Raw genomic sequence first — 26,934 nt, 5'->3', positions numbered from 1 at the left:
TTGTCTGATATTTTTCTTTTGTCTTCTAAGTGAATGATATTGTGGCAGATTCTTAGATTATGGTTATTTCCTCCCAATAATCTATTGGTATGGTTTTCTTGTCTTCCAAACTCAGGAGCTAAAAATCCAATGTTTGTCTGATATTCCTTTAAGGAACTTGCTCTTTCTGTTGGAAGATTGTAGCTTTTCCTTTTTTTACTTTGGAATTCAGGAATTTGCCGGTGTGTACAAAATGTATAAAAGAGTATCAGTTTTGGGCCTCCCTGGTGGCACAAGGGGTTAAGACACAACCTATGAAGCTATCCACAGCCTCTGCAGCATGAGTTCGATCCCCAGCCAGGGAGTTACCCACATGGCGCAGCAGACCTCTCCTGACTCGCCCACTGCTCCCCTCAGCAGTGTATTTCAGCCGATCTGCCTATTCTTTTCCCCACTCTGTCTCTGGTGGATCCTCTCACCCCCCAACACCTCTAGCCTACACTCCAGCTCTTGTATGCATAAATAAATAAATCTAAAAAAAAAAAGAGTATCAGTTTTAATATGGTACTAAATGAGACCTTCCAATTTGAAAGCTGCTTTTCTTCACCAAGGGCTTTTTTCTTTAACTCCTTTAATTTTTCATTCTCACATTACATAGGAATGGTTTCCGGTTCAAGTAACAGAAAACTTGAGTAAAGAATGGTTTGAATAAATAGGTACTTGTTTTTCTCGCTGAACACGATCACAAGCAGGCAGCACTGGCTTTGGTTCAGTTTTTGGACAACATCCGGGTTTGGACTGGCATCTCTTCAATCCTCTTAAACTTTCCTTGGGGTCACAGGATGGCTGCTGCAGCTCCAGGGACCAGGTTTGCATTCAAGGTAGGAAAAAGGAAGAAAAAAGTGCTGCACCAATTGCATATTCATTCAGTGCACCCCTCCCCCCCCAAAAAAAATCTTTCTGGATGCTTATACCTCATGGTCCAGAACTATGTCATGCAGCAGGAGAGCCAGTAATGAGTGGTACTTCACACCTGCAACCTCCTTAGTTAGTCAGAGAAGGGAGGAGAGTGCTCCCTCCAGGCTTCCTGATTGTGTTCTCCAGAGAGTGAGTGAACTGGTGAGATTGGGGGCGTGTGTATGTGTGTGCAACCACAGTATATGTTGACTCAAGGCACTTTTAGGATTCACTTGAGCTAAATCCAAAAAGGTTTTGCTTTTGTTTAATAGCTGGGTACTTTCTATACAAATGATTGTTCATCCAGGTGTGACTAATCTGTTTGCTAAAACAGACCTAGTGGGATTTCTCTGGAAGCACTCAGCCTGTAGCTTGAATTAGATTTGTGGTTTCCAACAATGGGCTATGACTAGCATTACAACAAAAGAGTATAGGAAATGTAAGATGCATCATGCTGCAAGGGTGAGCTTGCTCAGCAGCTTGAGCTTAGTTGTGTGTTTTGTATAGTGTATTTTATTATTATGTATTTCAACATCTCTGGATAATGTTAAAAAAATCTATGAGCAATGTTGAATTAGAGGATATTTTGGGAGAGCTAATTTGTTTCAACAAGAGTGTTAAATCAGAGAATTAGATCATTTAAGGAATCCCATGACTTCTTCCACCCAGCTACTTTAATTACCAAATCACCTCACAGCATTTAAAAGTCTGGAATTAACTAAGGAGTAGCCTAAACTCAGTGGTCTTTCCCCAACTTTTCCCACTTGACCCTCCAGAAGTCCAGACCAGCCTGCTTTTCTGCAGTCATTTCGAAATACTCAAGGCTCTTTGCTGGGATCGAAAGTGAGAAAACCCCATTCCAGTATTTGGGGGGGTGAGGGGAGCGGAGCTTGAAGATGCAGAGTAGAAGGAGGTAGGAGGTAGAAACTAACTCCAGGTACTAGTTTCTACCCAGATCCCAAAAGGCTGTGTGACTTTGGGTAAAAACCCCGAGACAAAGTCTCCTCAAGTCTAAAACAGGAAGAATTCTCCCAGTCCTGTTTCCCACGCAAAGCTATTCTCGACCCATGGGGGGGGGGGCGGGGAACCAGTTCTGTTGACACATGTTTGTAAACAGAAAATGGTCACTTTGCTGTTGGGAGGACTTCTGTTTTTCTGAACAGGGCAGAAAGGGGCTTGGGTTCGCAAGACAGAGCGCAGGTGCCCTGGCTGGGCTGAGCGCCTCAGCAAACAGAAAGAGGAAGTCGAAAGGCCTGAGGGAAAATACAGGAAGTAAGAGGAGTCAGAAAGTCCAGGAGAAGAGAACGGCCCCTCCCAACAAATGTCTCATCAAATCCCCGGGTGAGTGGAGGCCTGAGAAAGGACAGACTCTTCAGCCTGAAATGGCCAAAGGGACAGCGGACTGTGACTTCCATGTGCCAGACGCCCTACCAGTCAGCCACTCAGGTACCTGGTGGTCAAGATGTTTCTTCCTCATGGAGTCAACAATCCAGTGTGAGAGAGGGGTGATTTCTAAATTGATCAGGGGGTGGGAAGTGCTCTGAAATGTGGGAGAAAGCACTTTGCAAGATGTACACTGTGAAGTTCCACCCTTATAAGGGGGTCCCATAGCAACCAGCTGGGGTCCCATAGCAACCAGCACATGCCGGATGCTGTGGTTTGTTAATGTTCATGGCAGAGATGAGCAGATCCATGTATTTTCTGTAAAAGCCTTCCATCCCTTCCTCAATAGCTACAGGATCCTGACCAGACTTCACTTGTGTCCCTCAGACCCCTGTTCTTCATACCCTCAAACTGCCCTGGAAGCCCAGCAGGCTCCTTGAGGCTCCCCTTCCCCAGCAGCACCCAGTCTACTTTGAAGCAGCTACTCTGCCTTTGCAAGTAAGGGATGAGGCTCCTGCTGTGGCCATGAGGTCCAGGCACCCCACTGCTCCCAGTGCGTTGTGCAGGCCTGACCATTACCACATCCATCGGGGTGTCCCCAGGCTGTTTTCTCTAAATGCCTGGCTGAGCCCCTACCAAGCCAAGCCCAGCCCTACTCCAAGACCCTTCCTCTGTCGAAGCTCCGTGAGACAAGAATGGATTGTCCTCAGCTCGAAGGGCTCCTCCCTGTGGGGATGAGAGAGGGAAAGTCATTTCCTCAGCCTGTCAGCCCTTGGCCATCATCTGTTTAAATGAACTTATTACTTGATTGGAAAATATGCAAAGGATAAAACCAAGAAATTTATAGAACCAGACATGGCTAATCGACATGTAAAATACACTAGACCTCAGTAATCACCAAGGACATGCAAAGTAAAATAAGAGAACATTTTTCTTTTGAAAACACTTTTTTGGGCAATAGAGCACACATGGAGAAAAAGACTCCAAGCACACACCCACCGGTGAGCTGCTGGCCTCCGGTAGCTCGAGTTTCTGTCCATTCACAAGGGGCTTGGTCACAACGATGTCTAAGATTCAGCTTTGATACACCTTGAATCACCAAGTCTTGGTTTACTGCTAAGTCCTTCTGTGACCTGGGGGAGTGTTTTAACTTGTCTCCCTTCATTTTGGGGCATACGAACACCTACCAACCTGCCTCACAGCACTGGTGAGGGGGCTCCAAGAAGTTGTGAAGGAGAAAGCCAGCCAGAGCACAGGTGTCAAGCACAGACCTGTGCTTGTCAAGAAAGGGACATGCCCTGGTGGTCTCTGAGGCCTTGCCCTGCTCCACAGCCAGAGGAGCTTGGCGAGTCCCCTTTGGGCTGGACAGATGCGTGTCAGCTGCGGGCAGATTTGACTCAGTTATAAGGACCTGCTTTGTTTCCGGTACCATACTTGATGATTCCACTTGGTTACCTTGAGGATTCCCATTTAGCTCTTGAAGGGTAGCCTTTCACAGATAGCATCTGTGCCCTGAGAGGGTAAGTAACGTTTCCCCACACTTGGCTGGCATGTGTAATCCCCCTCCTTCCTATGCTCTGATTATGGATCAAACATTTTTCACAACCCTGCACTGCATTAGAGGGCTTAGCTCATCCTCAGTAGGTCCCATTGGTCCTGGGTCTATCCCGAGAACTCCCCTGGAATGAGCTTCTTCCTGTCCCCCGTGACACCCTCCCCATGGCTGTAGACACTGGTCCTTTCCCCTGAGTCTTCCCTTCCCACTTCTCTGGCTTTTTGTCAGAGGGCACAGGCGTGAGGCCCTCTCATCCGGGCTCCTCCCCTCTGAACACCTGTGTGAGAGCAGGAAGGCTGGCGCGGAGGGTGACCTTATCTGGGGAAGATAAGGTTGTACAGTTAAATATAGTTGAGAAAGGCTGCACGACCTCCTTTCTCCTGAGACACACAATGTCCATTCTCATGGAAAAGGCTCTGAAGTTCTGCAACATTTCCTAAACTTATCTGACAAATCATTTTTGTATCAAAAGATTTAAAATTTCATGGAACTACTGTTTTTCAGTAACCTACAATAACTATGTAAAGTTTCAACTCTAACCAGTATGGAATTCTTATTATTTGAAGTGAGACTGTTCTTCCTGTTTGCTTTTTTTTTTTTAATTGACAATTTTATTTATTTTTTTAAAGATTTGTTTATTTATGCATACAAGAACTGGGGTACAGGCCAGAGGTGTGGGGGTTGAGGGGATTCACCAGAGGCACAGAGGGGAACAGAACAGGCAGCCTGAAACACACTGCTGAGGGGAGCAGCGGGCAAGACAGGAGAGGTCTGCTGCGCCATGTGGGTAGCTCCCTGGCCGGGGATTGAACTCATGATGCAGAGGCTGCGGTTAGCTTCATAGGTTGTGTCTTAACCCATTTCAAAGCCCCCCTGTTTGCTTTTTTATTTCTAAGATTTATTTTTATTTATACAAGAGCTGGGGTACAGGCCAGAGTCGCGGAAGGGTGAGAGTATTCACCAGAGACAGAGCAGGGAGCAGAACAGGCAGATGGACTGAAAGCACTGCTGAGGGGAGCAGCGGGTGAGACAGGAGAGGTCTGCCTCGCCATGTGGGTTTCTCCCATGCCAGTCGGGAATCGAACCGGTGCTGTGGAGGCTGCGGACAGCTTCACAGCACCATGTTCAACCTGCTGCGCCACCGGGGAGGCCCCCTGTTTGCTTTTAAGCCATGTGGTTAACTCACTTCATTCTAGTGTCTTGGGGGCAATGCTACATTCAAGGAGAAACACCTTGTATTTTCTGCTGGATCACACAGCGCTTTAACTTCCCAGTGGAGAAAATTTCGCTTCCTTTGTTGAACTTCAGTTTCTTCATTTTGAAAGTGGGATTCATCACGTGAAAATTTAGAGGTGAAAGCGCACATTTCCGTGCCTGATGCTTAGTAAATAACTGGTAGAGAACAAGTAGAGATCTTTGGAGCCTAAAATGGAATTGGAAGAAGTGACCTCAAATATGAGCCAGAAGATGACCCCAAAGGAGCCATAGAAAGCTTGAAGGACAACTGAAGCCTCCTGTGAAGATAAATATATAGAATGAAAGCACTTGGAGGAAGAACTGGAGGAAGTGGAAAAAAGGGGGCGGGAATTTGTGTTCTTTGTGTTCATGCTTTTTTTTTTTTTTTTTTAATAGAGGCATGCTTTATCCATTTATTTGTTTGTTTTGTTTGCTTGTTTGTTTGGTTATACATGCACTGGGTACAGTCAGAAGCGCGGGAGGGTGAGAGAATTCACCAGAGCCAGAGCAGGGAGCAGAGCAGGCAGAAGGACCGAAGTACACTGCTGAGGGGAGCAGCGGGCGGCAGGAGAGGTCTGCGCACCATGTGGGACCCTCCTCCGGTGGCTGGGGAGCAGCCGGGGATTGAACCGGTGCCCCAGAGGCCGCGGGCAGCTTCGCAACCCAGCGCTCAACCGCTGCGCCACCGGGGAGGCCCGCTTTTTTTTTTTCCCCCATTTTCGACTCTATGAATGTACCAGTTAACTTTTACCGTATAACAAGCCACCCCAGAATTCAGTGCTTTAAAATAACAATCACGTATTCATGATTCTCCAAGTTGACACATTTGGGCTAGGCTCAGCTAGTCATGCTGGACTCGCTTGTGGGGTGATGGGTTGGGCGACCTCAGCAACTTTTACTCACTTGTTTTGTAGTTGGTGGCTGTCAGCCAGGAGTCTTGGTTGAACTTCATGTGGTCTTTCCAGTGGCTAGCTGGGGCTTGTTCTCATGGCTGCAGCATTCCAAAGGGGGATAAAGCGGGTTAGCTGCAGGGTCTCAGAAGCTGTGCACCATTCCACCTCTCTTGCACCATATTCTGTTGGTGAAAAGCAAGTTAGAAGGCCAGTGTAGATTCAAGAGGTGGTGAAGGAGATTCTGCTTCTTGATGGAGAAGCTGCAAGGAGGTCATGACTGTTTCAGTTCCCCACATAGAGGTTAACTCTGGGGTATATGGCCTGGGAGCCTGTTTTGTGGGTTGGAAGGAATTCCACATATGTGCTCCCATAGGCACATGTTTCTGTACCTCCTGGGGAGTCCACACTTTCCTGTGTCTCTACTCGCTGTCTCCACTTCTTCCCTTTCTTCTTTCTCCTTGATCCACTGCAACTGGGCTTTTGTCCCCATCATGCCATTGAAAATACACCTATCAAAGTCATCGGTGAGCCCCATTTTGCAAAGCCCGTGGTCAAAGCCCCATCTTGCAAAGCCTCTGTGCCCCCCACCTGTCCTCTCAGGACACAGCTGAAGCCTCTGCTTTTTTTTTTTTAAACATTTTCTTTTTTTTTTTCTCATAGACTGGGGTCTAGACTAGAGGTGCAGGGGGTGAGAGACCAGAGAAAGAGTGGGGAGCAGAATAGGTAGACTGAGTGAACTACACTGCTGAGGGGAGGAGCAGGCGAGACAGGAGAGGTCTGCTGCGCCTTGTGGGTAGCTCCCTGGCCGGGATAGAATTCCATCATGGTGATAGAGCTGAGACTTAACCCCTAGGCCACCAGGGAGGCCCAATCCTAAGGTTCTTTTCCATAAAAAGTAGTAGTTACTAAAGGTGAAATTTACTTACTTCCCCCTAAATCCTCCTGGCAGGTTGTCATGAAAGCAGATCTCAGAATAAATTCTGCTGCCCTTACAAATATCAATAAAACAAAGATTTATTTGCAAACAGCCACAAAACCGGTTCATCGTTCTGTTTTGTAAAGTCAGGGAAGCGCAGCCCTCCCTCCTGTTAGGTGTTCACCTAACTTGTGTGAAGGGCCCTTGGAGGAAGACCCTTGAGGAAGACAAGCGTGGAGACGCAGGATTCAATGAGTGATGGCTACATCAGGCAAAGAGAACCCGGCGGGACATAAGGTTTTCAAGGACTGAGCCCAGTGCAGCATATCGAAGAGATATTCTTTTACTCTGAACAAGGAGTGGGGTTCTTCTTCTTTGCTTTAGCTAATCTACATATCCTGAATTCTACCAGTTTCATCAGAAGAGATCTCCTTTCGAATATGTTATGCTAATTAATAAGCTGCCCTAATGCATCCATTTGTGAACTTCACGGATGCCTTCATTACAGTGTTCTGTGTGCTAATCAGTAAAGCTTCAGGTGCATTGAGACGTGAGCTGCAGAGGCTTGCTGAGCTCCCTATGTGTGGAGCTCTTGTGTGCACCTCTTATTAACTCCCAGGCTCAGGTTGGTAACTTGACATCAGATAGGGGAGAAGTATTTAGATGACGTAGAGCTGTATCAGGGTCCTCCTTGCTTCCTTCCCAGCAGGAAGCCAGTTATTAAACATTCACTAGCAGCCAACTGGATAGTGACTGCTGGAGTGTGGTCACTCTGATAAAATGCTGCCTGACTGCTTTGCCCTCAGGACTGCTCTAGACCAGTCATGCTCAATACTGGCTGCGCTTTAGAAAGTACTTGGTTCCCCTAAAATAATACTGATTCCCAGGCTCCTGTTGGTGGAGATTCTGGCTTAACTGAGTCAGGGGCTACCACATGAGGACACTTAAAGCTAGGTGGTTCTAATCTGCAGCCAGGGTCACATTCACACCTGTATGTCACACTGTGCCATATAGTCAAACAGTTTTCCAAAAAGTTAACGGCAAAACCAGGATAATAGCATCAGGCCTGCTGACCCCCAGCCTGGAGCTCCTGGAACAAGTGGGGGTGGGGAGGGGGAATTGAAAATAGGTTGCTATTTATTTCGTGAGGTCTCAGGGTTTGCAGCTGTGACTATGGGACAGTCCTCAATGCTTGGGTCAAGTTGGAAGTGCGGAGGGCCAATTAAGGAGCTCAGAAGCCTGGCCCAGGTTATGCCTGCCCCACAGGGTCCAGGCTCCCTCTACTGGGACAGAACCTGACTCAGGGTGTCTCCCCCTAGTGCAGCAGGGCATCTTACAGGGACTCAAGGAGAGGTGAAAGGCACTGCTTGGGTGTCACTAGGGAAGACCGGAAAGAGGAGAGAATGCCTTGCTAGCTAGATAGTCCAGAAAAAGTGTCAACTAGAAAGAGAAGTAAATGGGAAAGGAGACTAGGGGCTAACCTCCAGAGACAAACAGACCAGCACCTCAGAGGGCAAATTGCTGAGCTAGCGCTGGGGGTGTGCCTGGGGACAGAGATCAGCACCTCAGAGTGGATGGAAAGCTAGTTGTGCAAGGCTGGTGAGGGATGCTAATTCCCCAAATAGGGGCCTGTCTCCTCAAAGACAGAAAGGACAACTTTAACCCTGTGGTAAGAGGTCTTGCAGCTCTAGGCTATTCTTGCAGCTGTCCCTGATTCCAACTTTCTGCCCCAAATAAACACCCCTACAGGCCTTGTTCCATCTGTGCCAGGAAACTGGCCTCCCCTTTACCCCCCAGGGCAGTACACTGCTTCCCTTCCCTCCCCCAACCTTTCTTCCCTCTGGAAACCTGGCAGTCCAGGGCAGGGCACAGGACAGGGTGTCATTCTCGCAATCACCACCAGGGACCCCACCTAGCCCTGACTTAAAACACCAATTGCCTGGCTCCCTTGCCTGGGAGGCAAGAAGACAAACACGAATCAAGATGGAGACATTTAGCGCGGGAGAGAGACTCACCGCCACTTCTGGTCCCAGGAGGAAGAAGGGCGCTGTCAGACCTGCGCTGAGTGTGTGCAAGGGAGGGAGCCACAGACCTGGCCTGAGGACGGGCATGGGGGGAGGGCTTTCCAGAGGGAGAGGCCCCGGGGTTCAGGGTTCTGATTTCACTCGTCACAGAGAAGGGGCTTCTCGGAGTCCGGCTGGTGAAGTTCTCCTATAGAGATCTGCAACAAAAGGAAACTGGACCCCAGTTCCATGGAGGCCCTGTAGGCGCATGGGGTTCGGAGCACCTACATTGAAGCAATACCCCGCCCCTTCAGGCTGAGCAACTCCATTTCCTTATTCCACGCACCTATTGCAAACTCATTTGCACACTTTTAATACCTTAGAGGTTAATTCCTGCCCCTTTGCCACAGTCTTCTCTCCTGATGAAAGCCGAAAGCCCGCATCCCTACGGATCCGCGTTGGGCACCCTGGCGCGCTCTGGGCGGCCAGCACCCGGGTTTCAGAGGCTCTGGCGACCTCCCTTGCCCCTTCCCCTCCCTTCGCTCCGCGGGTCCCCCCTGGGCTGAGCCTCGCCCCGGCCCGCACCCTCTCAGATACTGCGCGCCGATTGGCTTCTATGGCCGCTGGGCGGTGCTTAAGGTTGCTGGCCCCGGGCTGTGGCCACGCGGCCGCAGGCACCAGGCGGGCGCCCCGGAGCCCCGCGCGGGGAGTGCGGGATGCCCCGCGGGGACTCAGAGCAGGTGCGCTACTGCGCGCGCTTCTCCTACCTCTGGCTCAAGTTCTCGCTCGTTATTTACTCTACAATATTTTGGGTGAGTGACCCCCATAGGGCTCGGTTTGAGATTTTCGGGGCGCTTGCGGTGGTGGGGTCACAACCCCAGGCGGTCACAACCCCGCCTGCCCTGCCGGGTATTACCGAGTGTGGCCCCCCCTCAGCCTGTGGGAAAGTAGTCGACTTTGTGGTCTGGGCTGGGAGCCCTGGATCCTCAGTCCTGGCCCCACTGTTTACTGTTTACTTACCGATACCCCTGAGCAAGATGCTTCCCCCACTGCGCCTAGGCTTCCTCGTTGGTCAAAAGAGAATGTTCACGGCTTGTCTGTGGCTTGGTTGGGAGAATTCCACGTTGGGAAAGGTCGTTGGCTCCTCCTTGATGCTCAGTAACAATTTTCATAGCCACTGGATTTTAGCTCCTTTTGTGTCTTATTGGGATAGTACTGGCTGGAGTGAACCAGGCTTGAAATCGTGCTCCTATTGTTATAGGGCAGCCCCGATACAAAACGGGGTGCCTGACTGTGGGTCCTGACCCGCGCGCTTAAAAGGACTTATCAATGCTCTACTGCAGGCACATGCGAAAGATTAATAAAAGGTTTATTTACAAGGGAAGGGAAAATGAGGAAATGTACAGCTCTGGGAGAAAAGTGGGAGACAAAGTTTTAAATGCATCCTACCCCATCCGCCCATCTGGAATCCCAAACGGCACTCTGAGAGCTGGCCGCAGGCCAGGAGCCCTGAAGCCAGGAGGCGAGCGACAGAGCGGGAGACCCCAAGGCCCACGTGTTTGGTTTTTATACCCAACTTGGCTGCTTAACTCCACCCTCAGGTCCCAGCCACCTTTCCTTTGGTGGTGACGGGATTTGTCTTTCCCAATGTCTTGATGACTTTGGTCTTGATACCTGAATTGTCAGGCCTAGTCTCCCAGCCAGGAACAGATCCCAGGCTGCAGGGCAGTGCTGAGCCCCAGCCACTAGACCCCCACGGGTTGGTGTCTCACGAAGCCGCAACAGGAACTTCGCAGATGCTCAGGCAAGCAAGCGAGAAGAGGCAGGCTTGTTTAGAGAAAGAAAAAGTTTATTGAGGAGAAAAAGAACAGAAATAAAGTGGGACTCCCAGGCCAGGAAACCAGGCCTGGGAGAGGCGAGGAAGCCAAAATGGAGTCGTGTCTCAGGGAATATAGACCTTCTTTCCCTGATTATTCTAAAGCTCCACCAGTCTCTTTGTGATTGGTTAGTTCTCAGCTGTCTCACTTGATTTGCTACTGAGTGGGGGATCTTCACATTCCTTATCTAACAGCTTTCTCTTTCCCCATTTGTTGCATCTTTATCTTTATGGCCCAGTCTTCTGGATGGGCATCCCTGCATTGAAGTTAAACAGCTGCCCTTCTAAGCTGTCCATAAATTAAACCACTCTCCATTTCTCCAATCTCTACCTCCCTTTATCACCTGAAGGAAACCAAGGCCAGTGTTAACAATGTTGTTCTTGGTCCTGGGATGTTTGTTTTTCCAGGTGGAATTAGTTACACTCCTCTTGCTGCCCTTATCTCTGAAGCCTTCTTCAATTCTCCAAGGGATCCTCCTGCAGTGTCCCTAGAACTGCCTAATTCCTAGCTTGCCCTGTGTCTCAGTCTGGAGTGGGGATGGAGTCCACAAAGCCTGTATGGGATTAGCTCAGAACATCATTTCCCCCTAACACTACCACTTTGCAAGCTCAGTGATCTTAGGGAAGTTACAATTCTCTAGACCACAGTTTCATCTGTAAATGGAGACGGTAATTATACTCAAAGTTTAGAACGTCTGTATGAGCTATTATTTATTATCATTATCAGTATTATTATTACTAGCAGGGAAGCTAGACCCCCATGGTAAGGTGACCAAAGAGACTGGATTTCTTTATGGAAATTTCAGACTAAGCTGCATTTCTATCTAGAAATTGGGACAGCTTTCCACAGGCCTGCCCCCTGCCACTCTAGAATAGTTCCCTGTTCTCAATATGCCTCAGAGCTGACTTGCCCAAGGGACCCCAGGGGGATCCCCTACATTATCCCTCTCAAACACAATGGTCTCCTCCTTAGCCTCTCGTGGGGTCTATTCTGCTAGCAGAGCTAGATGTGCCATCAGTCCTAGTTTTCCATGTGACTGCGCTGCAGATGTGACCTTCCCTATTGATCTCGTTCCAAGAGATCCAGACTCTAACCTTTTCTGTTACTGCTCAGGGAGCTCTTAGGCAAGTCACTTTCTTCTCAGAGGGCTGAAGGTCATTAACTGACTTATCCCTCTAGGAAATTAGGCTGAGCCCAATTTTGACTCTGTGCAGTGTTTTGACTCTGTGTGATGTGGACAAGTTATGAAGTATACTTGGGCCAGAGGATGAAGCCTGGACTATAGTGAAAACCCAGAGAGACAGATAGTTGTCTGTGGGATTTGATGGGATGATTTGATTTGAGCTAACATTCTGAGAATCAACTAGAAAATTAAAAAAAAAAATCTACAGATAGATGTCTGGTCTCTAGTATAGGGGTTTATTTAAACAGGCAATTCTAGTGTGTCATTGGGGTTGAAAACTGCTGGGCAAGATGGTTTCATAGAGTCCTGGATTCTAATTCTGGTATTTTTTGCCTGTCCAAATGCTTTCCCGGCCTCCAAAGGTCAGAGTTAAAAGAGTGAAGGGTAAGGGTAATGAGTGGTATGGAGAAAGTGGGAAAATACGGGAAGACCAGGAGTCACAAGGTGAAGAATAGTCCCCACCTATTAAGTTTCTGGTTTTACCCTTTCTTCAATATGTAATTTTCTTAAAATGACATGACCTTTTTTTAAAACTCCATTTTCCTTCTGTGAAATGGACTGATATCTTGCCCCATATTGATTGATTGTTTTTAAGATTAGTGATTTGGGGACAGTGACAGGTGGACAAGCCAAGCACTATACAAAATAAAGTTATGCAGTTAAAACAAAATTTGAACTCTCAAGACCCTGTTCTGTTATTATCCCATTCTAGGGCTCCTCCTTTGCTTCTCTTAGGGCAGTGAGTCTCAGAATTTGAAACCCTTCCTCTTTAGTCATTTGAAATTGCCTTCTTAAACCCATGACTTCCTATTCCAGGAAGCATTTCTTCTCAAAAATTCCTCATCCATGCCAGGAACTGAACCACCTGCCAGGGCAGCTCCAGGTGCCAGAATTTGACTGTAGGGTGGAGGCCTGTGTGAATAAATAATTTGTCCTGGAACTCAATCACTGCTAATTGGAAATTATGACAGGAAAACCCATTAACTCAGGTGCCACCACTTCTCAGGAGGAGAGTGAGGCCAAGGGTTACTTGCTTTATTAGCCCAAAGTACTAATATTCATCTCAGTCTTTAGCTCTGGAAGGGGCCAGAAGTTTTACCATTGCTGTGTATCTTCCATAAAGTATTTTTGCTTTAAATAATATCAAATAGGATATACAAGAACATTGTACATTATTTAAAAGCACAGAAGAATAGTCATTGGTTTGAGCTTTTCTCCTGCCCCTCTGCCCTGTCCAGAAAGACCTCTTTTAGTAGCTTCTTGTAATTCTTTTTTGAGATACTATGTTAGGCAGAGGATGCCCTATGCACAAATGTAAATGCATTTTTTAATTTTTTCACATAAGGAGCACACTTTATGCAGTTCTGTTCTTATCTTTTCATTTAAGTTGAAATCCATGTAGATTTGGGTGTTCTGCTAGGAGCTGCCTCTTCTCTTCAGTGACTGCAGAGAATTCACTGGAGGCTATGCCAGCATTTCTCTGATCAGTCCCCAGCTGGGGAACTCAGGTTGTTTCCAGTGTTTAGTTACTGCCACCAGTGCTACACTGAGCATCTTTGAGTGTGTCTCTGCATGGTGATTTCTACAAGTGAAATTTGCTGGATTAAAGGGTATGTCAATGTATAATAGACATAGGAAATTTCACTATCACAAGTGTATATAGTCTGATGTTTTACAAAGTGAACACCGCTGTATAGTCAGTCCCCAGATCAACCAGCAGGATGGACAGCAGAAGCCAAAAGCCCCCATTGTGCCCTCTTCCAGTCACAACCCCTTCCAGCTGTGATTGCTGTTGGGACATCTGCTGGCATAGAGCAGCTTTGCCTGGTTTTGTATGTGCATTTAAAACTTGGATAGATTTTGGTAAATGGCCCTACATGGAAGTTATGCCAATTATGTTTCTTTTGATGGATTTTAAAAACATATTTATTTTAAAAAAGAGACTTCATGTCACTACCTTCAATGGGAAATCAGTATTTCCTCATCAAAAAAAAAAAAGCAGTTTACTTATTAAATCCTATTTAGACATTGTGATCCTGAAGGATCCTCCTTTGTTAAAAAGCTGGTTAACAAGTATTTGAGAAGCTTAAAGACAAACTGGCGCCAAAACCAGATTTGTTTCTTGATGCATTGGAAGGATCAAGGGGAAATGAGCAGTGAAAACTCATCCCAGTCTTATGAGTCAGTTTGAATATGACCTTGAACCACTTATGATGCTTTCCTCTCCCTCACTTGGGGGACCCTGGGTGGATGTGTTTCAGGGTCACCCAGCAGAGCTGGCATACCCCGCCCCCACTACCTCATTCCCAGCTCTAAGTTCCTTCCAGTAGGTCGCTGAAGCTGTTTCCAGGAGAAATGAGCTCACCCAGAGGCACCTGGAGTCTCCTCTTTCCACCAGGCAGGGTGAATCACTCTGACACATGTGCCCTCAGCCCACTGGGGACACACCTCTAATTTTAGCACTGACCACAGGGTATCCTAGAGATCCGTTTACATGACTACTTTTCCTTGCTGGGTTGTGGGCTCCTGGAGGTCAGGAGAGTAGCTGATTGCTAGCCTCTTACAAATGCTGGGGCTGGGGTTGCTGCACTGTGGTGGTCGAGCACCACTGGGTCTTACTAGCAAGGATCTGAGATGGAGGCTTCTGGCTCAGCACATGAGCTGGATATATAGCCTGCACTGGTCAGATTTGCCGAGGCCTTGAATTTACAAAGTGGGCTGTGCTGATGATGTGGCCACTGGCTCTTAGAAAGCAACAATCCTGTTGCCTTGACAACCAGATAGGTCTTCCAACTGAGTAAGGGTGTCAGAATAAGGTGGGGGGTTGTATTCACTAGTCAGTAAGAAAAGGATGGGGCTGTGCTGAGTTAAAAGGAGGTAGGTGGTGAAGGTAATGAATGCCAGAGGCAATTTTAACTCATCCTCACCTTCTCCACAGATACCTTGGCCTGAGATTCTTTATATTTCCCTATAGTTTAATGTGGTGAAGAGTGTAGACTCTGTACCAGGCTGCCCGGGTCCAAATCCCAATTCTGGCAACTTAAAGGTTGAGTGGCTTAGGTACTAACTTCTGTTTCTTTATCAGTAAAATGGGCCACTTACTCATTAGAACTCATGGGAGAGTTGCTGAGATAGGAAGGGCTTAGAAATGACTGTCACTACCTCTACCATGACATCCCTTGGCAAGTTAGTGACAGATCAAGATTAGGACCCAGATTGCCTGGCTTGGTTCTTCACTGGGTCATCTGACCTTTACCAATCACCCCAACCCCACCCCCTCCACACACCCCATGATCCCTCCCCAATGTTGGGGCTCAGGCTGTGGGTGGAGGACATTTTGGGAAGGAACCCGGTACCTGGCTGCTGGTTAAGCAATAGATGAAACCAGATAGAAAAGAAAGTAGGGATACCTCCCTGGTGGTGCAAGCACAGCCCTATGAAGCTGTCTGCAGCCTCTGCAGCATGAGTTTGATCCCCAGCCAGGGAGCTACCCACATGGTGCAGCAGACCTCTCCTGTCTCACCTGCTGCTCCCCTCAGCAGTGTATTTCAGTCAATCTGCCTGTTCTGTTCCCCACTCTGTCTCTGGCGATTCCTCTCACCTCCCACATCTCTGGCCTGCACTCCAGCTCTTGTATGCATAAATAAATAAATCTTTAGAATAAATAAATAAATAAATAAATAAATGAATAAAAGAAAGTTGCTTTGGTTCCCATCAGGAATTTCCAACTTCAGAAAAGAGCTTTATTGCCTTTGTGAAAACAATACATATGCATAGTTAAAAAGAAAAATTCAATAAATAAATATATATATATTTATATATATGTACAGCAAACCAATAAAATTCACCTTCAATTCTGCCTAGGAGAGAACCACTGTTACCCCCTGGTAAGTACCTCTCCAGAGGTCTCCTTGTACACATATGTACATACTTTATTTCCTTAATTTTATTTTTACTGTGCTTGATTCATTGTGCAGACCCATTTTCCTTTTGTTTGAGGCAAACATTTAAAAAAAAAAAAGTAGTGAAACTTGAGCAGAACATGCTAGTGGCCTTCATACTAGAGAGCAGGTCCCTGGGCCTCCTGGGCTGTCAGGAAAATCTGGAAGCAATGAGACAGCTCTGTCCATCGGCACAGAGAGGCATTCCCCCACCCCCCAGACATGGGGTCTTTAACATCCCAGAGAATTAAGACTGTTGCCCTGGAAGGGGTTCAGAAAACCTTCTGAAACACTCATTTTACAGCTGAGCAAACTAAGACTCTGAGAAAGTGTCTTTACCCTTTGTCTAGACTTTTGTGCATGACCCCTTCTCCTCCTGTGAGGGGGGGTTATTGTAAGCTGTAGGCCTGGATTGGACCCTTGCTGCTGCTGCTGCTGCCATTGGGAGTGTGTTCCTGAGAAGCAGGAGTCGTTGTGACCTGCCCTCCCTCCCTGCCCACTGCCTCTTCTGTCCGGGTGACTCACAATGCCAACCTGGGGTGGGGCTCAGAGTAAACAAGTTAAGGAAATGATAATAAATTTCTGTACCAACTGGTTCCACACACAGGGGAAAGCTGTCTTCTGGGTAAGCCCAGGCACACAGGGGATTTCCTGGAGAACTTTTGGATGTAAGTAGGTTTGAGTTGACATCTTGGAATATAGGAAAGTCTAGTCTTGAGTTTGCTGTTTTCTCCAGGGTGGGGATTTTTTTTTTTTTTTTTGCTTATTTAGTTAACAAATATTTATTTGTTGGCTACCATGTTTGCTAGACACTATAATAGGTGCTGGGAAATGACAATGAACAATGTTAACTTAGTCCTGAGCTAGGAAGACAGACAAATCAGTAAATAAACATAGAGTGATAGGTGCAACAGAAGAAATTAGGGAGCAATGAGACAAGGTAGGACTTCCTACTTTATATGATGTGGTTAAGGAAGTCTTTTATGAGGAACTCACATTTCATCTGAGACACAAAGAGTAAGAAGGAGCTGGCCATAAAAAGACATGCAGAGAACATCTCAGTGGTAGCAGTCAGTGCAAAGGCACTGTGGTAGGCAAGTATGACTGGAGCAGATGAGGATTTGCTGAGTTCCTAGACCCCTTACCTGTGGATACCCTAGAGTGCAATCGGAAGGCCCTTACAAGATGAAATATACAAAGGCACTAAGTACACTGTAGTGCTTGTCTCAACCTCCCTTGCCCAGGTGCCAGGACTAGTCTTAGAACCACACAGGACTTTTCTATGATGAGCCATGTGCCTGTCATATGGTGCACAGACCAGGAACTAAGAGGTGGGAAGGAGCTACTAGTCCTTGGAATAGCCACGTGCACGCCCAAGGGATCAGACTTCTTGGCCCAAGGGTGTGGCCACAGCCATCTGCTCTAGACATGCAGAAAGCAGCTTCTTCTGACAAGACAGTTTCCAGAAGTTCTCATCACATCTTCTGTGCCTGCACCCCCTGAACTCTGCAAGTCTCCCCAGTAAATCTCCATCCTCCCATGGACACCAGGACCTACCAGGTGCTCGGTGCTTTTGCATCTTTCATCTTGCAGGGTCTTCCCACTGCATTCTGCGGTGCTGGCTTCTGAAGCTGGCACCAGATTCTGAGACTAGGTCACTTCCTGAGGTTAAATGACAGGACCTCCTGGGTCACTGGGCCTCCCCTATGGCTCTGGGTCTCAATACCTCCAGGCTTAGGGGATTTTGCAAAGGACACATATCCAGGGCCATCCTCAGAGCTGAGTCAGGGATCTTGGGTGGGATTTAACATGAAGCTTGAGTGGAAAAGAGTTACTGCTTGAGTGGCTGTAACTTTGAGGGTTCTTACCCAGTTTCCAAGCTGGCTTCCTCTTTAGCTGAATCCTGAGTGATGTGCTAAATCTGTTCCCAACCTCTGACCATCTGCACTATCTGTGGGCCTGGAAAGTTACTGCACTGCTGTGTGAGTGGTCCCCAAAAGAGAAAGAATGCTCTAACCAGGGTCAGTCGGCAGGCTTCCATCTGGGAGAGGAAAGGCTGGGAGATGTGGGAAATCCCAGACTGGGCATGTGGGAGACTGTGTGGGAGCCTGGTCTTCAAGGAACCAGGATGTATTTCTGGGGAGAGGAAAGGGAGTTTCTGGTTCTAGAATTTTGTTTTCCTTTGCAAAATTCTTTTATATGCCCTACAGACTAATACTTCTCTGTGGTTATTGTTGAACCTGAAGTTTCACATTTTTCCCCTTTAAATCATGTGTCCAGTTTGAGAACTGCTGATGTGCAGGCATCATGTTGGAAAACTGGCGTCATCTCTTGAATAGCAGCAACTCATGGAGTTCAACCCCATAGGACCCTTGGGACCGCTGGTAGGGAAACAGCACCAGAGGTGAGGTGAACTTGCCCTGGGGTCAGGTGATGAGTTAGTGGTCAGATAGCAGGAGGATGACTTCTGACTGACCACTGAGCTCTGTAGCAGGTTGAATGGTGGATGTCACCCTGCCATCCTCTCTACTGCTGGACTCCCCACGAATAAGCAAAAAATATGTTTTTATGTCTTAGAACCTGTGACTGTGACCTCATTTATTTGTTAAAAGGGTCTTTGAAGATATAATTAAGCCCAGACTCTTGAGATGAAATCATTCTTGATTACCTGATTGGGCCTAAATTTAACGATAAGTGTCTTTGTAAAAGAAAGGCAGAGGGGACTTTGTGATAGAAGAAGACAGACATCCAGAGGGGAAGGCCACCAGAAGCTAGAAGAGGCAAGGAGAGATTTTCTTTTAGAACTTCTGGAAGGAGTTTGGCAAGGAAGGCAGGGTTTCAGACTACGTTCTGCAGAATTGTGAGAAAATACATTTCTCTTCCTTTTTTTTTTTTTTTTTAAAGATTTATTTATTTATTTATACAAGCACTGGGTATAGTCAGAAGTGTGGGAGCGTGAGAGAATTCACCAGAGCCAGAGTGGGGAGCAGAGCAGGCAGAAGGACCGAAGTACACTGCTGAGGGGAGCAGCGGGCGGCAGGAGAGGTCTGCGCGCCATGTGGGACCCTCCTCCAGTGGCCGGGGAGCAGCCAGGGATCGAACCGGCACTGCAGAGGCTGCTGGCAGCTTCGCAACCCAGCGCTCAACCGCTGTGCCACCGGGGAGGCCCCATTTCTCTTCTTTTAAGTTGCCCAGTTGGTGGCAATTTTTTTCTCCCTGCACACCAAGAGACAGCGATTAGGAATATAGTCTCTCCTGAAGTTAGACTGGCTGCATTAAACAGTAGCCTCTTTTAAGGGAGAGGTGGAAAGTGAGGGCCCAAACCCATAAGAATATCTGTAAAGGTAACCCCGGGTAACCAATGCAAGCCCTTCTGCTTTACCAGGTTGCCTCACAGAGCAGGGCCCCAACTGAGTGGGACCCTGAAAATCCATTTCCCTACTGTGGGCTGTAGTAAAACTGAGGAGAGAGTGGTTGGAGGCAGGAGTGGGCAAGGAGGGGACTGAAAGAGGGTGTGGCCCACCTCAGCTCCTCCCTCCATCAAGACCATCCCTTGAGGGGCCTCCCCGGTGGCACAGCGGTTGAGCGCTGGGTTGCGAAGCTGCCCGCGTCCTCTGCGGCGCCGGTTCGATCCCCGGCTGCTCCCCGGCCACCAGAGGAGGGTCCCACATGGCGCGCAGACCTCCCCTGCCGCCCGCTGCTCCCCTCAGCAGTGTACTTCGGTCCTTCTGCCTGCTCTGCTTCCCGCTCTGGCTCTGGTGAATTCTCTCACCCTCCCCCACTTCTGACTGTACCCAGTGCATGTATAGACAAAACAAACAAACAAACAAATAAAATAAATAAAAAAAAAAAAAAAAAAAAAAAAGACCATCCCTTGAGAGGCCCCTTGTCCCTGTCCATCCAGGAGGTGGAAGGTTACTGTCTACAATGCTCCCCTTTGCTAGGAAAGCCTGATGAAAAGAGGTTAAAACAGGGAAGGGAATGCAAATTAGCTTTCAGGAAGGAGTTCCTGGTTCTGAAAGCAGTTAAACCGCTTTAGGGTTTAACTAAGTAGGGCTATGTAGCATCTGGGACTCCCCTGCAATCCTTCAGAACCAGAGCATTACCCCCTCACTTGGGGCCAGTTAGGGTGCAGCTTGGACTTCCAGTTGGGCCTAACTTTGAAGGGATGTGGTGCGTATCTTGTGCAACCTCTTCCTTTTGTAACAGGCCCCTCTCCCTGTCCTATAACACTTTCAGGGGGGAGACCAGACCCACAGCAAGTGCCTCTGGTTTAAAACTCTGTGGCCAGTGGTGTGACCTCCATCGTTCAGGGGGGCAGTGGGCACTACTCAGGGATCTGCCCCAATATCATCATCTCAGCTGGCGTGTGGTGTTGCACATGGTAAATGGGACTGATATAAATCAGAGACATCCTGCAGGGGAGGGGAAGGGAGAGGGATCAGAGGGAGGGAGGGAGGAGCACAGGGGACTGGGGTGATGGTGCACGGGTGCGTTGGTGAAGGAAACTCTATGGGGACTACACCTGAGGGCGTGGGGCGGGGGAAGCAAACATAATTTTAAAATGAACAATGATGTAAAATATATATAAATTTTAAAAATAAAATAAAAAGAGTTATTTAAGGACCCATAGCCCCTGAAGCAAGAGGGTGCTTGCCTGTGTCTGTCTTCTCTATGGGTTCTTCCCTGGTGCTGGCCTTTACTTAGAAGGAAAATTTTCCTTCTGCCATCAGGAAACCCCCAGATGCTTCCCCCTATCTAGTCTGGTTTCGCCTTCTGCTTCCTCCTCTTTTGTGTTTTTAAAACTAACGACTGTCAAGCCCTTCCTGTGGTATGGGACTGAGTTTTCTAGGCGTTCTCTTAATTTTAACCCTCTAGCCCTAAGAGGCAGTGCTGTTGTTAGGGGGAAAGGAACCCGTTTTGTATCGGGGCTGCCCTATAACACTGTTACTGCCCATTTTCCAGTGAGATTCAGAGAGGTTAGGGAGCCCCTCATCGGGGACAGTTAGGGTGCGACTTGGGCTTTCAGTTGGGGTCTAACTGGTTATTCCTGGTGGTTCCCCAAGATGATTTTAGGTGGTCTATGGGGGAATATTTTAAAATTTAATACCTGTACATTAAGTATAATATATATTAAAGAAAATAACTAGTATTTCAAATCTATGGCTTCATAGATGCCAGGAGGCTAAATGAGGACCATACTTATTTTAGTAAGAAAAGTCCGTCAATTTTAAGAAAAATAGCGCTTAGACATGTGAAATAGCGCTTAGATACAGTCTTTATAGCTGCTGATGTTTACAGATAGCCTGGGGGTTCTCACTTGCTGCAGCTGCAGGGTGTGGTTTGCCCATCTCAAGGGCTCCCCTGAGTGACCGCTGGGCTGGAGTTACTATTCCTGTTTAGCAGCAGGGAGGGAGTGACCTGTGCAAGGTCACCAGCTCCTCAGTGGGAGTTACTGCAGCTGGTGAGTGCCCTTTAACCCGGCACACCAACCCAGCCCCCCAGGGGAGTGGCCTATCAAGGTCACAGTCACTAGGCCTTTGCCTCAGCTCACTGCTGGCACTTTCAGCACCAGGATTTCATCACCACATTGCCTTGTAGTGTATGTGTTCCCTCGTCCTAACTTTTGTAAAGCAAAGGAGGGGATTTAGGTGAGAGTGACCCCTCTCGCCCTTTCTCCAGGCTCCTCCATCTGCTCAGCAGGGCCTGGTCCTGCTGCCTTGGGGCCCGTCTTCCTGCAGGCTCATTTGCCTGTGTCATAGGTAGCTTTCCATGACAGCCTATATTTAGCCCAACTTAGAAGTTAATGAAACATCTGGTTGGGGCATTAATTCCAGAGGAGCCTATCCGCCCCCAGCATCTGGTGAGCGGGTTCCTGGCCGTGGTCACTGAGACTTCCTGGGCTAAAGGGAGACTCAGACCTGTAAACAGATCTCCTCTTGGAAAAACTGGAACTTGGATCTTGCTTGCTTTCTCCACTTTTTTAATTGCAGAAAACACCCGAACCAGAATCAATAATTTTAACATTTTAACATATCAGAGAAAGTTGCAGTTATGATGACAATTCATTCCTAATATCCCAGCTTGCATCTCCTAAAAAATGCTTGACTCTAACCATGTTGGGGTCCAGATGATGGGGCTCAGAGAGTAGGGTCCTTGGGTCCCTCTGAGAAAGATTTTGGCAATGTTCCCCTTCAGTGACACATGGCGAGTTTAAGGAAAAAGATGTTTGTACAGACACAAGCAAGCAAAGCCTGCATTTTAATGGTTTATTAGGAAAAAGAAAGGCAGGAGGGGGTGGGGTGGGGTAGGGGGGTGGGGGAGAAAAGAAGTGGCTGCATAGACACAGGTGGGCAGACTTAGGGGCAAGAACTTCATTTTGCCAGAGCAAGGGGTGCCCTTATGTAGTGTTCTTTGGGGGTGATACATTCCTTTGGGGTCTGGATGGGTTGTTTTTCTGGAACAGATAATCCTTTCTGAATCACCCCACACACACACTCAGATTCATGAAATTACTGTGGAATTCATTGCTCTGGGGTCAGGTTGGGTTGGTTTTCTGTAACTGATAATCCTTTCTGCCCTTACCCCAGATACCTGGAAACTTCTATCGCCAGTTTGGTTTAAGACTTGTTCATCATCCCTACCCCAAACTCTGGTTCAATTCCTTGTGAGACCTTCCATCTAAAATTTTCAACTCTAAACTTCCATCAAACACACCACTATCATTCCTGAGAACACCAAATCCATATTAGAACTTCTCCAATTTAAGATATTTCTCATAGTGCATTTTAAAAAATTAGCATCCAGCATCACAGCACATGCATTGCATTGGGTTCCTTTAACAAAAAAAGGCCCCAGTGCGTCTGAAACAATCTCCGAGGCCCTGCTGCTCTAGGTTCTGTTACGGAGCAACCCCGATATAAAACGGGTTCCTGGCTGTGGGTCCTCACTTGTGCGCTTAAAAGGGACTTATTAATACTCCACTATAGTCACACACAAAAGGTTAATAAAAGGTTTATTTACAAGGGAAAGGGAATTAAGGAAATGTACAACTCAGGGAGAAAATAGGGAAATAAAGTCTTAATGTGTCCTACCCGATCGCAGGCCTGGAAACCCAAAGGCACTCTCAGAGCTGGCGGAACTGGCGAGCTGGTGGAGAGCCAAAATGGGGGATCCTCTCCAAAGCCCACGTGTCTGGTTTTACCAAACCTGGCTGCTTAACCCCACCCTCAGGTTCCAGCCACCTTCCCTTTGGTGGTGATGGGATTTGGAGTTCCCAGAGTCTTTTGGCTTTGGCCTGGGGTGGGGCTGGAGTCCACAAAGCCTGTATGGAATTAGCTTTAGGACATCATATTCCCCCAAACAGTTCAAGAGTTCTGGAAAAGACTTGCCTGTGCATCTGCCTGATTCACCAACACCTACTGGGGTCTTGCCCTCTCTTTGCTTAGAGGAAATCCAGAAAGTAGGGAGACAAAGACTTGCTGGGCCTGCAAAGTGGGATGGAGCTGTGGGGATCCTGCAGGAATCCTCTTCCCCTTGGAAGGAGGTGACTAGAAACTGCCCCAGGGACTCCTGAGTGCCCCCTAACTACCAGCTGAGCTTTGTGAGGTGTTGGGGGAGGTGCTTTGGAGAGCTCAGAGCCCTGGGCTGGAGGCCCACAGTCTGCCTGGAGACCCCAGCCTGCCCTGGTGCTGCCTGATCGCAGACCCTCTGTAGACAGTGTGCACCGGTTTTGGGAAGTCAGCGTGGCAGAGAGATGAGGGAGGCTCTCTGTGCTGTGTTCTGATGCCTGGGCTGTTGTTGAGGATGGGGACAGGAGAGGCCCCGTCTCTTAGGCTAGATAGAGAGGGCTAGTTGCTGGAGCAGTCCCAAATCACAGATTTTTAATTAAGGTGTGATCAGGGAAATTTTTAATTAAAAAAATTAAATCCACAGAAAAGTTTGAAAGAAGAGTTAAAAGATTGCCTGGGGCCTCCCCTAGTGGTGCAGCAGTTGAGCGCTGGGTTGCGAAGCTGCCCGCAGCCTCAGCAGCGCCGGTTTGATCCCCGGCTGCTCCCCCGCCACAGGAGGAGGGTCCCACATGGCGCGCAGACCTCTCCTGCCGCCCGCTGCTCCCCTCAGCAGTGTATTTACATCCTTCTGCCTGCTCTGCTCCCTGCTCTGGCTCTGGTGAATTCTCTCACCCTCCAGCGCTTCTAACTGTACCCAGTGCTTGTATAAATAAACAAATAAATAAAATATAAAATAAATAAATTAATTAAAAAAAATAAAATAAAAGATTGCCTGGATACTTTTGGGTTACCAGTTATTAACATCTGAATATCTCTCTCCTCCCTTTGCCCATCCCCCTACTCTCTCAATAAATACTTCTTTTTTACCAAGCCAGCTGAAAGGAAGCCATAGCTATTTTGACCTCACCCTAGATACCCCAGAGTTCAACTTTCCCAAAAGGGCCTTCTCTACACCATCATCCATCTGAAAAACAAATCGCCACTAAATAAAATACCATTTTTAATAGCATTGTCTATATTCACATTTCCTCATTAGTTCCCCTGATGTCCTTTGCAGTGGATATTTTGCCCAATTCAGGATACACTCAAGCTTCACAGACTCACTGTTTTTGACCGTACGGTCTCTGTAATCTCCCCCAATCTGGACTGTCCTCACTTGTTTTAATTCCTTTGGAGCCTCCAGCCCCGTTGATCTGCACATCATCAGCCTTCTGGATTCGCTTTATGGTCTCCTTGTAATTAGGTTCAGGCCACCCACTTCCTGTGGGAGCGCTGCTGGGGGATGCAGTGGGAGCTACAGTCTCCCCCATTAGGAGGCACGTGATGTCTGGGCTTCCCGCTGCCGGCCATGCCCAGCTTGACTGCCAGCCCTCTCCATTAGAAGCCTGTCTCTCCCCAGGATGACAAATACAGATGCTGATGGGGGACAACTGGGGACCTTGTGGATTATTCAGTTTGGTGAAAGAACTTTGAAAGCAAATATGAGCATGTGACACTCCCCAGCCCTTCAACTATTTCAGTGATTTCCCTGTTCCAATCTCAAAATAAATGACCTGTGAGAATCCAGCTGTCTTCTCATCATCCAGACATTATTATTTGCAGAAACGCAAATCTTCTGAAATCATTCCTTATAAAATATAGGCTATGTATGTTAACATGTAAATAGATTTGATTTAGTGTCTCCTCTCTGGCCTCCTCTGTATATTCAGTTACCTCTACTCTGACTTTTCCCTCACTCTGCTGCGTTGGTTAGTGTGCAGGTATGTCTCACCACACTGAACTCCTCAAGGACAGGAACTAGGTCTTGACTTTTACTCCCAGCCCCTGATATATAGTAGGTGTTTAATGTTTGTTGAATCAGTGAGTGCTGTTTTGGATTTCAGACTAGGGTATCTCCTTCCCCTGAATCATCCTTGGTTCAAAGTGCCTCTAAGGGGAAGTGAGTTCTGGCATCTGATTTCAGTCTTGAAATGTCAGTGTTACAACAGTACTATGTCTCGACTGGGGAAGAAGTAACATTTATTGAGCACCTCTGGGTACCAGGAACTTTTGCATGGTATCTTGTTTCAGAGATATTGTGGTTCAGCAAGGCTACTGTGAACTGAATTGGGCCCTAACCACTTTCCTTATGGCTTCTGTGGGGAGAGTGTGGTCTGGTAGCTAAGCCACCAAACTTCTATGAACTTCTGAGACATCCTCGTGAACCTGCATGTCATGTACAGTCTGTGAAGTTGTCACGGGCAAAGCTGACTGGATGCCTCAGGCTGTGGGGACGGCACTTCTGGGCCAGAGGCAGAAGGGGGCGGGACGAGTGGGGGTTGTAGGCACAGGGTGTACTCCTGAGCAGAACCTTGGCAGAAAGCACCTCCTAACCCACCTGCATAGCTCCAAATCCCTAGGGTGCCCAAGCCCTTACCCCAAGCCCCAGTTCCATGCCCCAGTACTCTCCTCTCAGCTAGATCCAGGCCACTGCCTGCAGTGGTGTGAGCTGCGGACTCCTGTCGCTAACACGAGGGCTAGACATCCAGGGTACATTCTGGGGAGCAGTGGCTTCTGTTCTGGTTGACCTCTGGCTAATGGGTCAGCCTGGCTTGGGGGCTGTCTTGGGATCACTTAGGGCTGAGATCTGGGAAGATAGTCACCCAAACACTAGAGGAACACAGTGCTGGGAGGCAGGTTCTGACTTTGCTTCAGACTCAAGGAAGGGAGGAGAGGGAAGGAGGCCTGGGGAGGAAGGGGGAGAGAAAAGCAGAGAGAGGAATGTGTTGGGTGAAGGTGTTTGCTTTTGACTCTCCTTCCCTTGACTGTTTTCACAGATTAACCACGAGTCACTCTTATTCTTAAGCCCTGGAAGGCTCTATTCTAGAATGGGATCACCAGAGTTTCTTCTTCAGGATTATAGGAATTTGAAGTAATTTCATATCTTAGATTCAGTCCTCCACCTTGTACCTTGGACCATCCCTATGCTTGTGGAGGGGCTAGGGCTGTGAAGTCAAAGTCCATGCAGCCTTCAAGACTCAGCTCCATGGGCCTTCTCTCACTTTCAGGAGGAAGTAATTGCTCTACCTCTTGTTTCAGAATATCCTGAGAGTTATTTGTTACACTGCATACCCTGCCTGCCCCCCAAAACACTTCCCGAGGAGGGTCATGCTCAGTCACTCATACCCCAGTGCTATGTCTGTGGTTGTTCTTGATTAAAAATTCCACTCTCTGCCCGGATGGTTGAATAGCTGGGCCTTGCAAACCTCCCAGCTCAGCTCTTTCAAAGCCTGGAATGTGTTGTGTGGGTGTGGGAGTCTTTTAAGTCAAATTTCTGTAACCATTGGTGACAAGAAGGATAGTAACACAGATTGTGTGCACACGTTGCTTCCTGGAGGGGTTTATTTTCCAAAGGTTTATTTTCACCCCTTTATCTTGCTAGGGAGGTGGAAGAGGGTGCTCCCCAGGCAGGCCTGGGAAATATTTACAGAAGTCTCTTCAGAGCTCTGCTCTAGAGGCCA

General features: G+C 47.8%; 1 protein-coding gene and 1 long non-coding RNA gene across 4 annotated transcripts in view; one reads left to right on the top strand and one right to left on the bottom strand.

Moving 5' to 3' along the window:
* Positions 1-537: 537 nt before the first annotated feature.
* Positions 538-9,437, bottom strand: LOC119234297 (uncharacterized). The gene is made up of 4 exons (XR_005122579.2): positions 8,935-9,437; positions 6,014-6,185; positions 2,387-3,045; positions 538-834 (listed from the first exon to the last, which is right to left on the bottom strand). It is a non-coding gene; the product is annotated as an uncharacterized LOC119234297 (long non-coding RNA).
* A 146-nt stretch (positions 9,438-9,583) lies between these two features.
* Positions 9,584-26,934, top strand: part of TSPAN15 (tetraspanin 15) — a 46,927-nt gene continuing 29,576 nt past the window's right edge. For 2 of the 3 annotated variants that reach the window (XM_037497848.2, XM_037497847.2), the window contains exon 1: positions 9,589-9,734. In XM_037497848.2, coding sequence (XP_037353745.1) covers positions 9,639-9,734 — 96 coding nt within the window. In that variant the 5' untranslated portion in view covers positions 9,589-9,638. Of the gene's footprint in view, positions 9,735-26,934 lie in introns of all 3 variants that reach the window. The other variant, XM_037497846.2, reaches the window with a different exon arrangement.

The sequence above is a fragment of the Talpa occidentalis genome, unplaced genomic scaffold, assembly GCF_014898055.3.
Source record: "Talpa occidentalis isolate TD23 unplaced genomic scaffold, MPIMG_talOcc4v2.1 talOcc4.8, whole genome shotgun sequence".
NCBI lineage: Eukaryota > Metazoa > Chordata > Mammalia > Eulipotyphla > Talpidae > Talpa > Talpa occidentalis.
The sequence above is the reverse complement of the archived record's forward strand: the minus strand, read 5'-3'. Positions and strand labels throughout refer to the sequence as shown.